The sequence below is a fragment of the Capra hircus genome, chromosome 1 (genome assembly GCF_001704415.2).
Source record: "Capra hircus breed San Clemente chromosome 1, ASM170441v1, whole genome shotgun sequence".
NCBI lineage: Eukaryota > Metazoa > Chordata > Mammalia > Artiodactyla > Bovidae > Capra > Capra hircus.
The window spans coordinates 145892348-145905665 of record NC_030808.1 but is presented as its reverse complement, the minus strand read 5'-3'; the positions used below and the strand labels follow the sequence as shown (position 1 = coordinate 145905665).

Below are 13318 nucleotides of genomic sequence, written 5' to 3'. Positions count from 1 at the left end.
GTGCTGAGCAGCCCTGGCGTTGGCAGCTGCTGCTCTGGCCAGCTCTCTGGCCTGGGTCTGGTGCGGTCCACAGTGTGGGATCCATGACTGGCTGCATGCTCAGAGCAGGTGAAAGTTGCCCTCCCGACTATGTCCTGACCCGAAGGTCTCACTCCAGGCTTCTCCTCTTCCTGACCGTCTCCTTCATGGCACACCCTGGGCATCTGCGTGCGACACTTTAGTCCACATTCCTTCTGTCCTTGGAACTGCTTCAAATTGTAGTGTGACTATAGGATTTTTGTTTGTTTCTTTCCATTTTAATACTGTTTAATATTTTTCTTAATCATGAAAGTAATACATATATAAAACTTTAAAAGTATAGGAAATATAGAGGAAATACAAAGATGGTAAGAGCCCTCTATGCTCTCACCATTCAGAGGTAACAGAAACCCAGAACCTGGGACATGTTCTTCCCCTCTTCCTAGGATAATAGTCATACTTTACCTACTGGACAATTAGTTTGTTCTTCTTGCCCTTAGTCTTTCGATTTAAGTCAAAGTAATAACTTGCATGCAGTTAAAGAGTCGGATAGCACGGCATGACTTATGATGATGAATTGCAGCCCCTGCGCCATCTCCTAGCCCTTCTCTCCAAGGTTTGATTTCTGTCATGTTTCCATATTTATACTGCTGTTTCTCTGTTTATCCACTTTAAGATCTTCTCTGCTGACTTACTATTAAAACAGGTATATTTGATCTATTATTATATAACATGTTACCTCCAAATGTGGCAGCTTTGGGAATTCCCTGGTGGTCCAGTGTATAGGACTCCGTGTTTCCACCACAGGGGGCCTGGGTTTGATCCCTGGTTGGGGAACTAGGACCCTGCATGCCACGTGGCTGAACCAAAACAAGCAAACTAAAAACACAAACCACATGTGGCATATGTAAGTAACCAATGTTTGTTACTCGCAGTTTCTGTGTGGTAGAAGTCCAGGTGTGGCTTAGGTCCTCTGGGGCATGATTTCTCAGCAGGTAGAGGTCCGGGCTCTGGTGTCTCTGAAAGCCCACTTTTCATGGTTGTTGGCAGGATTTACTTCCTCGTAGTCCATGCCACGTGGGCCTACATGAGGCAACTCACAGTAGGGCATCAGCCAGCTCCCGTGAGCTGAGTAAGCTGGCATCATCTTTTTAACCTAACCTTCATGGTGGCTTTCCCTTATGTTTGTCTGACTTTGTCTGTTAGAAGCATGTCGCTAGGCTCAGCCCATCTTCAGGGCATGTGATAATGCCAGGACTTTAGTGCTAGGAGGTGGGATTATGTGGGCTATCTTGGGGCTGTGCACTCACCCCACTAGGTGAGGCATGAACTCTTAACACCCCACTTGCTCTCAGCTTTCCCCATCTTCCTGGTGGTTATGTGGTCACTTTATAATATCTCAGAAACTGAGGTCACATGTGTGTGCTCCAGAACCAGCAAATGTTCTGTGACTACATTTATTTTTTATCTACGTAGTCTTTGCTACATTATCTTACTTAAGAGGGTGCCATTCTCCAGCTCCCATTTGGGCTGGAAATGTGTCCCAGGGTGTGGCTGCCTCTGGGGCCTCCATACCAGGAATTCAGTCCTACTCCTCCACTTCTAACCCTGACCGTGCTTCCTCGGCCCAGGTACTGACTGTGGGTTGGTATACTCTTGCTTGAGACAGTGCTGGCGCCATGCATGGGGGCCCATGAGGTGACGTGTGCTATACAGACAGAATTCTTAGAACAGTGCCTGACCTATCCAGCACTTGGTACTGCCACTGGCAGGAGCAGCAGCAAAATTTTCTCTTGGTTTAGTCTCTTGTTTGATGGAGCATGTTTTCCATTTTCTTCCAAAGGAAGAATGCAATGGGAGGAGAATTTTCGGAGCTCTAGCCTGTCTGAAAATGTGTTTACCCTCACATTTGCTTCATAGTGTAGCTTGGTATGTAGAATTATGGGATGAAAGTTACTTTCTTTCTAGTTTTATTCCACGGTCACTGACCATCCAGCATTGCTGTTGATATGTCTGAAACTGTTCCCGTTCCTTTCTCTGGCCTGGCCTTGTTTCACTTGGGTGCCCACTTCCTTCCCTCATCATCTGGGAAGGTCCTTGATGGGACCCTTGGTGTGTCCTTGTGGACTGGAGACTGATGTTTTTGCATCTTGATGACATCTGCTTTCCTACTCTTTTATTCTTCTCTCTTAAACTCTGATTAGACCGATGTTTGACCTTATCAGTTGATCTTCTGAGCCTCTTCATCCTTTCTATCCCATTTTCCATCTTGTTTTTTAATATTATTTTCTAGGAGCTATCTTTGAGTTTTTAATAACATGTTGTATTATTGATTTCCTTTTTCTTACCCTTATTTTACTTTCTCGTATCATCTTATGACTATTTCTGGATGCATCTTCAAAGGAAATTAGGGTTTTTGTGTAAGTTTTCCTCTGTTCCATGTGGTATCCATTTTCTTAGAGTTTCTATTCTGTTACTCTAGTTTTTCTCATATGTTGAAGGCTCTCCTCAGACACCTTATCTGAGCCTGCCTATACCTGAGTGAGGCCCTAAAAGGCTGGTCATAGGCCTGTGTTTGGGGTGGGGTGGAGGGTAACTGAAATGGCAAGCCAGCCTTCTTTTGGGGGATCTGGGGATCGATTCCTTAGGTTGTTTGGCTTCCTGGGAAAGGACTCATCGTGTCTCCTCCTTGTGCAGCTTCTGGTGCTCTGGAGGGTAAGGTGGGGGGCGCCCACTGCCTGGTCCCCTCCTCTGTGCCTGCGATGCCCCCGTGTTGGGATCCTCAGGACAGGATGCTGGCCCAGGGCCCAGGAGGACAGCTTGTGCTTAGAGGCAGTGGGGTGGATGACCTGTGGGCCGCTGTCTCATGTGTGACCTGTCCTCCTGGCCTGGCGCCTTGGCCTGGTTCTGGTGCCGCGGGCCTGGGCTCCCAGGGCTTTTGCAGGCCCAGACAGCCTGGTCCCTGCTCACCATGTCTGCAGCCCTTCAGTGTGGCATCCTCTGATTCCTTTACCTGTCTCTGCACTGCTTTTTAGAAATGGGTAGGAATCCCTTTTCTGCTGCTGGCTTGCCTTTCCTTTTTTCTGTCATTAAAGGCTTATTTGTTTTTACACCTGTTTGAAATAATTGTTACGATTAAACTGCTCAAACACAGTTCTCACCAGAGGCTGGATTCATTGTTTCCCCACAGTTTCTTGTAAGTTCTCGGCCTCCCAGAGGGAGGCCAACCTGGAGTGCAGTGAGCGATTGGCTGTGCTTTCTCTGGGGCTGATGCTCACTGTTGATCTGTCCATCAGTGCGTCCATCTTGATGGTCTGGGTGCCGTTCCAGGTGGCCCACGGCGCTCTTAGTGATGGTGCCCTCGATGCCGTGGAGACACAGAAGGAGCTCCTGGGAGCCAGTGGGCTCATGCTGCTGCTCCCTCCCAGAGTGAAGAGTGAGGACGCAGCAGAGGAGGACGTGTACTGGCTGTCGGCCCTGCTGCAGACCAAGCAGCTCCTGCAGGCCAAGCCCTTCCAGCCTGCGCTTCCACTGGTGGTTCTTGCGCCCAGCCCAGGAGGGGACACCGTGGAGAAGGACGTGGAAGAGGGTTTGTGAAGGCAGTTCCACTTCTGAGCTGGCATGTTTAATCAGTGGGTAGAGCCTGGAGTCTGAGAAAGTGCTGGCGGCGTGGTGCTGCCACGTGTGACAGTAGCCCCTGCAGTGCCTGGGCACAGGGCTCCGGGGGTCAGGGCGGCGTGGCGTCTCAGCTCGTGTGCACGTCTCCACCAGGAGATGGCTGACTGGTGTCTGTCTGTCTTAAAGGTCTGATGCTCCAGGATTTGGTTTCAGCTAAGCTCATTTCAGATTATACTGTTATTGAGATCCCTGATTCCATTAATGACTTAAAAGGCACGAGTAAGGTAAGGTTTCATCATTTTTAAAGGTCTAACAAGATATTTTTTTCCCTTTCACTCTATCTTGAATTTAGTGTATATTACGCCTTACATTTTAATTTTACATTTTGACAGGAAACTTTCTAAAATTATAAGCAGATATCAATATAAAAGATAAATTTTGCCTGCTATTGGCAACAAGTTAAATTTTGTAAATTTTTTTCAGAGGTTTTGTTGTTACAGATTTAAACTGTGACACTTCATGTCTTGTATCTGAGGGTCAGATGTATAATTATTTTTGTAGGGTGGTTGTCCTTGGAATATGAAGAAATAACGTTATAAGAGTTTCCTTAAAAAGTCTGTGCTGATAATTACATTTAGGGAAAGAAGTGTTGGGACTTAAAAATAACTACAGGAAGAAAGATAAAGCATCCAGGCATGGAGTGAAGCTGTTAGTCCTTCTAAGAACTGAAGATGTAGTTTCATTTTCAGTGTGAGGTGGAGAGGGTGTGCATGGTGCTTCCCTTGGGCTTCCAGCCCTTCTGGGTGGCAGGGGTGATGGGAATGGGAGCCCTTCTCGGGGTCCCTGCTGTGTTGGTCTCCAGGGAGACCAGATTCAGCTGCAGTGGAAGCTTCTGCTCCCCTCTGGCATGGTGAGAAGCTGCTGTTCCGGTGGCATCTGCTGTGGCAGCTGTGGGAGGGGTGCCTTCAGGAACCTCCTCCTGAAGAACAGCGTAGATTGTTGAACCAGAACTCTCCCCACTGTCTTTGCTTCTCAGGTTTCACAGGCTGTGCAGTGGCTGGTCTCCCACTGCCCCTGTGCCCTTGACCTTTGCTGCCAGACCCTCATTCAGTACGTGGAAGATGGGGTTAGCCGGGAGTTTAGCAGCCGGTTTTTCCATGACAGAAGAGAGCGGAGGCTGGGCGGCCTGGCCTCACAGGAGCCAAGTGCCATCATTGAGCTGTTCAACAGTGTGCTGAGCTTCCTGGCCTCTGTAGTGTCCTCCGAGCAGCTCTGTGACCTGTCCTGGCCCGTCGCCGAGTTTGCTGAGGCAGGGGGCAGCCGGCTGCTTCCTCACCTTCACTGGAACGCCCCGGAGCACCTGGCCTGGCTGAGGCAAGCCATCCTTGGCTTCCAGCTTCCACAGATGGATCTTCCGCCTCCAGGGGGTATGTGCTTGTGCTGAGGGGACTGGCTGGAAGGAGTGTGTGGGGGGGTGCATTCCCCAGCTCCTTTTTGCTGTAGGGACACTAGCAGGTGTTGGGCACCACTGTGCTCCCTGGCCCCCCATGGCTTCCACCTGCACTTGCCTTTGGGTTCAGATGTCAGGACGATTTGGGGTCTTCTGGAGCGGGAGCTGTTGGCCTTCTGCCGCCAGCTGAGTGGTCTGTGGGTGTCTGCTCAGCCCCAGGAGCGGGTGTCAGGAGGAGTGCTGAATCCAGGCCGAGGGCTTCTCAGTTAATAGCAGGTCCCATCTTACCTGCACCATGGCCTCTGGGAGCATGGAGACAGTGCAGTCCTGTCTCCATGCTATTGGCTCTGCTTGGGCCATGGTGCTCGGTGCTGTTGTAACACCAGGGTTTCTTCTCTGTTAGAGAAGCTCATTCTGTGGCTCTGGCTGTGCCCGAGCCCGAGTGCGGCTTCTGGGCTGTCCTGACACAGATGCTATGGGCTGCTGTGCTGCAAGAAGCTGTCCCTTCCCTTGCTGATGCTGATAGGAGGGAAGGAGGCTGTTTGTGCTCACGGGGTCTTGGTAGGGCCATCTTCCTCTGGACCATGTGAAGCAGAGGCCTCAGGTATCCTTCTAAAATTTGAGGTGTGATCTCCAATAGGTCTAACAGATGTTTGCTGCTGAAGGAACCCAAAGGGAAACAAACTTCACTGCGTAAATCCTCTGTGGTGAGCTAGGTCGGGCCTCCCTGAGAGAAGGCCACACCTCTAGGACCAGATCTCCTTGAGTGCTTGGTCAAATACAAATTCCGGGGTGCGTCCACAGACCTGTGTGGTCAGCTCCCCCTAGTGTGGACCCTTTGTTGTGAACTGCGGCCTGGGTAACTGCATCCCTTACCTGGACACAGGGAGGGAAATGGACTTTCTCTAACAACTATGGTTCTGTTGTATTCAGAGTTGAAGACTGACTTCTCAGCTACGCAGTTGCCTTCTAGGAAAAAAATACAGAGTGAAGAACATTGCATGTAGATTTCTACCAAACCCTGTTAACTCCTTGGTGCTTTCTCTCCAGCTCCCTGGCTCCCTGTGTGTTCCATGGTCATCCAATATGCCTCCCAGATTCCCAGCTCTCGCCAGACGCAGCCTGTCCTGCAGTCGCAGGTGGAGAGCCTGCTCTGCACCACATACAGCAGGTGGAAGAACAGGCGCCCCTCCCCGGGACGGGGCGCTGGGCCCTCAGTTGCTGAGATCCCATGGGATGATGTCATCGCCTTGTGCATCAACCACAAGCTAAGGGACTGGACACCCCCAAGACTTCCCGTCACATCAGGTACTTAGTGCTGGGTGCTGAGGGGCTAGCTCCTCAGGAGACTTTCCTGGTCCAGTTTCAGCAAAGAAAGATGTCTACTTGACATTTGTGTCTTTCCTGTGGGTCCCCACCCATCCTTGCCCTAGGACTATATCTCTTCAAGCCAGTGACTTCCGGATGACTTTGGGAAGAACTGAGAAGGTTCGGTAGAGCCTGCACCCATCTCCCTGAAATGGGCCCCTGAGTTTGGCTTTAGAGAGACCTGGGCATAGACACACTGGGCATAGAGGTCTGGACATGAGCCTCTCTGGACCTTGAATGACCTATGGACACATGGAGCATATTTAGCTCAAGCATGGAAGTCACGTGATTGTGTGACTTGTTAATCAGAAGGGCTTGTCCTTAAGTCAGTAAATTTAAGCAAACATCATCAGGTGGTCACCTGTTGCTCTCTTGATAATCTTTTCTTTTGTATTGTTTTCTCAGAGGCACTGAGTGAAGATGGTCAGATATGCGTGTATTTTTTAAAAAACCATTTGAAAAAATACGACGTTCCTTTGTTGTGGGAACAAGCCAGAATGCAGACGCAGAAGGAGCTTCAGTTGAGTCAGGGCCGGTGAGATCTGTGTTCAGTGTATGTTTCTGTCATCCCTCAGCCAAGAGAGTAAACTGTATTCTCTTCCAGAGTATACTGCAGAAATTCACATCCTGTACACGAAATCTAGGTGACTCGTGGTAAAGAACCCATCTGCCAATGCAGAAGACTTAAGAGATGCGAGTTCTCTGGGTGGGGAAGATCCCCTGGAAGAGGGCATGGCAACCCACTCCAGTATTCTTGCCTGGAGGATCCCATGGACAGAGGAGCCTGGCAGGCTACAGTCCATAGGGGTGCAAAGAGTCAGACACAACTGAAGCAACTTCGGACACATACACGAAATCCAGCCCATTGTGGGAAGATTCTAACAAATAATGGGGGGCAGATCATTCCCATGTAGTAGAAACTGTTGTAGAGCAGAGAAAAGCAAACGTCTTGTTTTATTTACTGGACGAACCTGACCCTGAAGTCGTAACATAGCCAGGAGAGTACAGACAGAAGGCTGACTTCTGATCTCAGTTACAAACCTGATCCAAAAAATACTAAGTAAAATGTTAGCATTTGTAGTTTTGTAGTATATAAAAAACTCACAAGCTCACTTTATACCGTGCTAAACAATATGAACAATAGAAATCTATTCATGTAGTTTGCGGCCATTTCAGAAAAATAAGTGATCATTTCACTAGGTGTTGAAATGCTTTCCTTAACATTTATAGCCATTCCTTCTTCCCCTCCCCAAGAAAAAAGGATACCCATTCCCAATAAAATTCCTTACTAAACTTGGATAAAATTCCTTAGCCTGATATGGCTACCTACCATAAAACTAGCCCAAAGCCTCCATGCTTCTTGGTAAAACATGAGAAACACTGAAGTTAGAACCAGCCTTGAACTGTCCCTGACATCACTGTTGTTCACTGTTCTCCTGAAGACCCTGCCCAGTTTAACACACAGACATGGTGGCATAAATATTGAAAGAAAGAGAGGAGGAACTGTCGTTTCCAGAGGGTAAAACTGTCAGTTCAAGATCATCAACAGTCACGCCGTTAGAACCATTCAGCATTTACCACGGTGATCAGACAGATCAACCTACAACCTACAAAAATTCTCATTCACAATGGCAACAAATCTAGAACGTATGGACACAAACTGACCAGGAGAGGTGCTAAACCCTTATGAAGGGGATTCTCAGGGCCCTGAAGATGCAAAGAAAACCTTAAGTAAATGCCTTGTTAACTGGAGGATGCAATACTAGAAAGATGCCAGTTCTGAAACTGTAAAGTCAAGGCATTTCTTTTTTTTGAAAAAAATTTTTTTTAATTGAAGGATAATTGCTTTACAGTATTGTGTTGGTTTCTACCAAACAGCAACATGAATCAGCCATAGGCTTACCCATGTCCAGGGCATTTCTAATCTTTTGATTAGAAATCAAAGCCTGAAAGGATGTTTACCCCTTACAAGTTAATTCTAAAATTCTTCAGAATGAGAAAATTTGTAGCAATTGCTGAGAAAATTTTGAATAACAAGGAAGGTCTGTTCTACCTGATACCAAAACATAAAGTTATAGTAGACAAATGGATCACAATGGAAAAAATGAAAGAACCATATGTGATAAAAGTACCATGCCAAATGAGGGAAATTAATGAGGAGAGGACAGACACTGGCATCTGTTTAGAAAAAGCATTAGACCCTCACCTCCCACTGCTATAATCATTACTTCCAGGGAAATTCCCTGGCATTCCAGCAGTTAGGACTCAGCACTTTCACTGCCTACAGTCGTGGGTTCAATCCCTAATTGGGAAACTAGGATCCCACAGGCCTCGAGTCACAGCAAAAAAAAAAAAAAAAAAAAGAAATATCCCAGATGGATTTAGGAGCTAAATGCAAAAGTAAGAACCTTGCCAATATTAGGGGAAAACAGAATCTGCTGCTAACCCTGGAATGGGAAGCAAAACTTAGAGTAGAGAAGCTTTGGGAGCCCAGCTGCCCAGGAGAGGGGAAGTTCCTGCAAGACAGAGGCTGCCTGCCCTCGGCATCCGTGCCTGACCCCAAAGCACCCCTACTCTACCTGATGCCAGAGGAACTCTTTCCTCCCTCTCTTTGTTGACTGTAAGCGTTTCAAAACATGTACTTACAGTTTGGGGATAAGATCTTTTCATCCTCCTGGAAACAAACTTCCTACTCCATTACTTCACGTGCGCCGCAAAGGGAAGAGAGGTGTGGAGCGCAGCCAAGAGGGGCGGATTCCCAGCTCGGAGGATCTGATGCATGGAGCCTCGGCCCAGGAGCTCCTGGCCCAGTGTCTGTCTAGCAACCTGCTGCTGGAGAAAGAGGAGAGCAAGAGGTGAGGCCTGCTCCCTGAGGTTCCTTGTGTCCTTTAGGCCTCTTCTTGCTGGGTTAGCAAGGATCTCAATGATGAGACTGTTTGAAAAAGAAGGCAAGTCAGATGTGTGAAGTGTGAGGACAGAGGCACTGCCCTTGATAGTGTGCCTTACACTGCTTTATTACTTCAAATCAGTTTTGTTGATTGTGTATCACTGAAGGTCTTGAGTTTCCTACTGGGAACTGAGTGTGGCTGGCTAATAAGCCTCTGCGGAGTGTGGCCGGCACCTGCTCTGTCTATCTGGCCAGCCTGACTGAGGATGTGGGTGCATCCCCACACTGCAGGTGGGCAGGAGCTGGAGCCGACCCTCCTCTGCCTCCCCCACCACCCTTGTTTATGATTTTACCAAGAAAGAAAACCTGCAAGATAGGAGTTTGCACTGTCATCCCCTTGCCTCCTCTTGCACTTCCCTCCAGCAGCTTCTGTCCTGGAGGCAAGGTCGGTCCCTCCCTTTGGTTGGACTCTCATTTCCCACCCATTCAAGGACACTCGTCCAGTGAGAGTCCTTCGCTCTCCCGTCAGTGCACAAACGTGAAAACATGCTGCCATTTCTCCCTGTCTTGGTCCCATTTCCCTCTCTAGTCACCACCTCTGTTTCTGCTCCCCTAGGACATGAATTCCTCAAAAACTGTGATTCTCACTTTTCCAGTCCTCTTTGCCAGTCTTCTGCCAGCCAACATCCCCTTGGCTCACCTTGTACTCACTTCCAGTCTCTGCTCATGTCTACTCAGCAAGGACCTCCTTACCCATCTTACCAGTCCGCCCTGTGCCCATGTCTCTGCTTTGTCTTTCTAGCCTTCAGACGTTTCCCTTGTCTGTCTCCCCCCACTTAAGTGTAAGCTGCCTACAGCCGGCCTTGTCTGCTCTGTCTCAGTCTTGTATACTTAGTACCCAGAATGGTGCGTAGTGTTTGGTGGAAGCTTGATAAAAGTGTTAGGAGAGTGAATGAATGTGTTACGATTCTTAAAGTAGGTTTTTCTAGATATGTATCATTTAAACAGTTTGGATCAGATTGTTTCTCTTAAGACTAAGTATATAGAGTGGACAGCTCTGGAGTGTGTTAGGTGGTGGTGGGATGTTCAGTTCAGTTGCTGAGTTGTGTCTGACTCTTTGCAACCTCATGAACCATAGCATGCCAGGTCACCCTGTCCATCATCGACTCCCGGAGTCCACCCAAACCCATGTCCATCAAGTCGGTGATGCCATCCAACCATCTCATCTTCTGTCGTCCCCTTCTCCTCCTGCCCTCAGTCTTTCCTAGCATCAGGATCTCCTTGCAGTAGGATGTTACTTTGGGTTAAACTCTAAGCAGCAATTCATACATTTGGATAATCCAAAAAGATACTAATTAATTATAGACACATAATAGCAAAATAAGCCAAAGAAGATAAAACAAATGAGAGAATTACAAGTAATGTTAAAAAAACCCAAACAGTTGTTTTGGATAAATGCCACCTTTTTTCATTAAATAGAAATCAAGTTTATAAATTAAAGAGAAGATACTAACCTGTACATTTTTCTGCTTCTCAGTGGCTTATTAGCCAGCCACACTCAGTTCCCAGTAGGAAACTCAACTTAATTCCACCTTTAGGAAGAAGCAAAGCTTTAAAAACTTTAAAGCATACATAGGACAAAAGTGAGTGGTAGTTTGTTTCTTCCTAATAATTTTTTTCTTCCTAATGTGCAAATGTTTCAGGTTTGAAGATCAGCTTCAGCAGTGGTTGTCGGAGGACTCAGGAGCACTTAGAGATTCAATGTCCCTTCCCCTCTACCTTCCTCAGAATCTGGTGTCTCTGCCTCAGACTATTGAACCTGTGATGAAAACATCTATGACTGCAAGCCCTCAGGTGAGAAGAGAATACATTTGGCTTTTGTATTAGACTTAATGACTGACAGAATGGGAAAAAAGCAAGGTCTCTTTATTAGCTTAAATCAGAACTTTTCTTACACTTCATCTGTCAGTGTTATAGTGGCCCAGCTAATTCTGAATTTCTGCATATGAAATGAGTGAAGAATGGAATTGAAATGTGCTTAAGAACAGAAGAAAACTCATAAACACATACTGACATGTAGTAAAATGTTGAGAATAGTCAAGTTGACAACCGTGGCTTGGTTCATGGAGCACGTACCATCCAAGCTTCAGCATCACCCAGACCCCCCTTTCTGGGATTGACTTTCCATGAAGAGAATTAATGAATGAGGAAGGCATGCTCACAGAAGTCCAGGGCTTCACCCAACAGTGTAAGATGATATACTGTTTCCAGTCACTAGTTTGGCAGATACCTTAAAAATATTTGTACTGATTAACTTAGCAATTCTGCCCTAAAGAAATTACTGTATATGACAAAAATTAATGTATTTTTGTTCATTGTAGTGTTAATTATATAAAAGTAGAAACTAAATATTCAAAGATGAGAGTCTGCTTTAGCAGTTACAATATATATAATGGAATAGTTCCTAGTTCTTGACAATGATATTTAATAAAAATTACTAGACGTTGTTCATGGTAGAATCAGAAGAGAAAACATTCCATGTGCAGGTGATACCAGCTATATGTGTATGTGTGTTGGAAGGGGCTGGAAGGATGTATGATAGATGCCAAGAGAGGAGTTTGTTTAGCCCAGCAGCCCCCAGAAGAGGTTTCTAATGTGAGCTAGATCTAGTGCCTTTAAAGAGAATATATCTTGGCTTACGGATATACCAAAACTACTTTTAGTTTCTTTATTTGTTCAAATAGAATGAAAGGACAGGAAGGCAACTGCAGTTGTCAGAGGCAACAGGCACATCTCTGACTGAACGGCTGAAGCACCTAGAAAGGCTGATCCAGAGTTCAAGGGAGGAGGACATTGTCTCTGAGCTCCATCTCTCTGCACTGTTGGACATGGTGGACATTTGAGCCGCTGGAACTGAGAGAGGGTCCAGAAGGTTTTATTCTATTCAAAATAATGTTATTCTCAGATGCTTGATGCATGTTGGAAATGTGATTATTAATCATGCAAATAAACCTTTGGAATATCTGATGAAATCTTCCTCGGTTTTCACAATGAAAGTCTGTTTCCTTCCTGTGTAATGTTTTTGATACTCTCTATCTGTTTTCATAATCTCTTCTGTCATCCACCAACCCTTGCTTTACATTTCGGTGTGTAACAGTGGTCATTCATTGTCTCAGCAAAAGTTGTAGTCCCTCATGTGCCAAAATCAGTCATGCAGGGATGAATAAGGTGCAGGGACCCCACCAGCTCACACCTCAAGAGAGACAACAGATGTACTGAGCCAACAGTATATGTACATATCTATGAGGCATAGAGCATGTGTCTGGATTGGGAGCAGAGGGACACGGGACTGGGTGGAGGAGAGAGCAGAATTCGTGAAAGGAGTGTAGGAGTATACCTGAAAGGATATGAGGAAAACCTGGAGGTGCCAGTTTGGTAGTATTGCCAAGTGAGAAGATAGGCCAGGTCACAGCAACCCTTGCTGCTTTACTGTGAGTACTGTGGGAATCAGCTGTTGGAGGATATTAGGCAGAGAAGTGACTTGGTCACATTTTGTTTTAAAAATTGCCTGTGGGGAACATTAGGAAAACAAGCCGTGAATTTCAAAAGGAGGTTGCTGCAGGTGTCTAGGTGAAAGATGAGTCTGCTAGCAGTTGGTGTACAGAGAAGGGATAAATTTGAGACATATACAGAAAGGTGTATTAAGAGACTTGGTGATGTTGAGTATGATCATCAGTCTTTAATTGGCACTCAGCATCTCCCTACTATATCTCACACCCCCTATATCTTCTCATTCTCTTCAAATATACATTTCTAGATGATGACTTGCTTCTTATTTCACTGAGAAATGAGAAGCAGTAGGAATAGAACTTCCTCATCCTACCAAATCTGAATCTACCAGCCAAACTTTGCATCCCCTAGAACAAACACTAATCGACTCTTAGGGATTTCTTTAGGGATTAACTTCATGTTTTCAA

The 13318-nt window shown here is 46.4% G+C and overlaps 1 protein-coding gene across 2 annotated transcripts in view; it reads left to right on the top strand.

Annotated features, from left to right (window-relative positions):
- MCM3AP (minichromosome maintenance complex component 3 associated protein) overlaps positions 1-12377 on the top strand; it is a 44306-nt gene extending 31929 nt beyond the window's left edge. The window contains exons 22-29 of one of the 2 annotated variants that reach the window (XM_018052376.1): positions 3349-3607; positions 3823-3920; positions 4673-5063; positions 6137-6394; positions 6860-6989; positions 9103-9309; positions 11045-11195; positions 12086-12377. In XM_018052376.1, coding sequence (XP_017907865.1) covers positions 3349-3607; positions 3823-3920; positions 4673-5063; positions 6137-6394; positions 6860-6989; positions 9103-9309; positions 11045-11195; positions 12086-12244 — 1653 coding nt within the window. In that variant the 3' untranslated portion in view covers positions 12245-12377. The remainder of the gene's footprint in view (positions 1-3348; positions 3608-3822; positions 3921-4672; positions 5064-6136; positions 6395-6859; positions 6990-9102; positions 9310-11044; positions 11196-12085) is intronic. The other variant, XM_018052382.1, reaches the window with a different exon arrangement.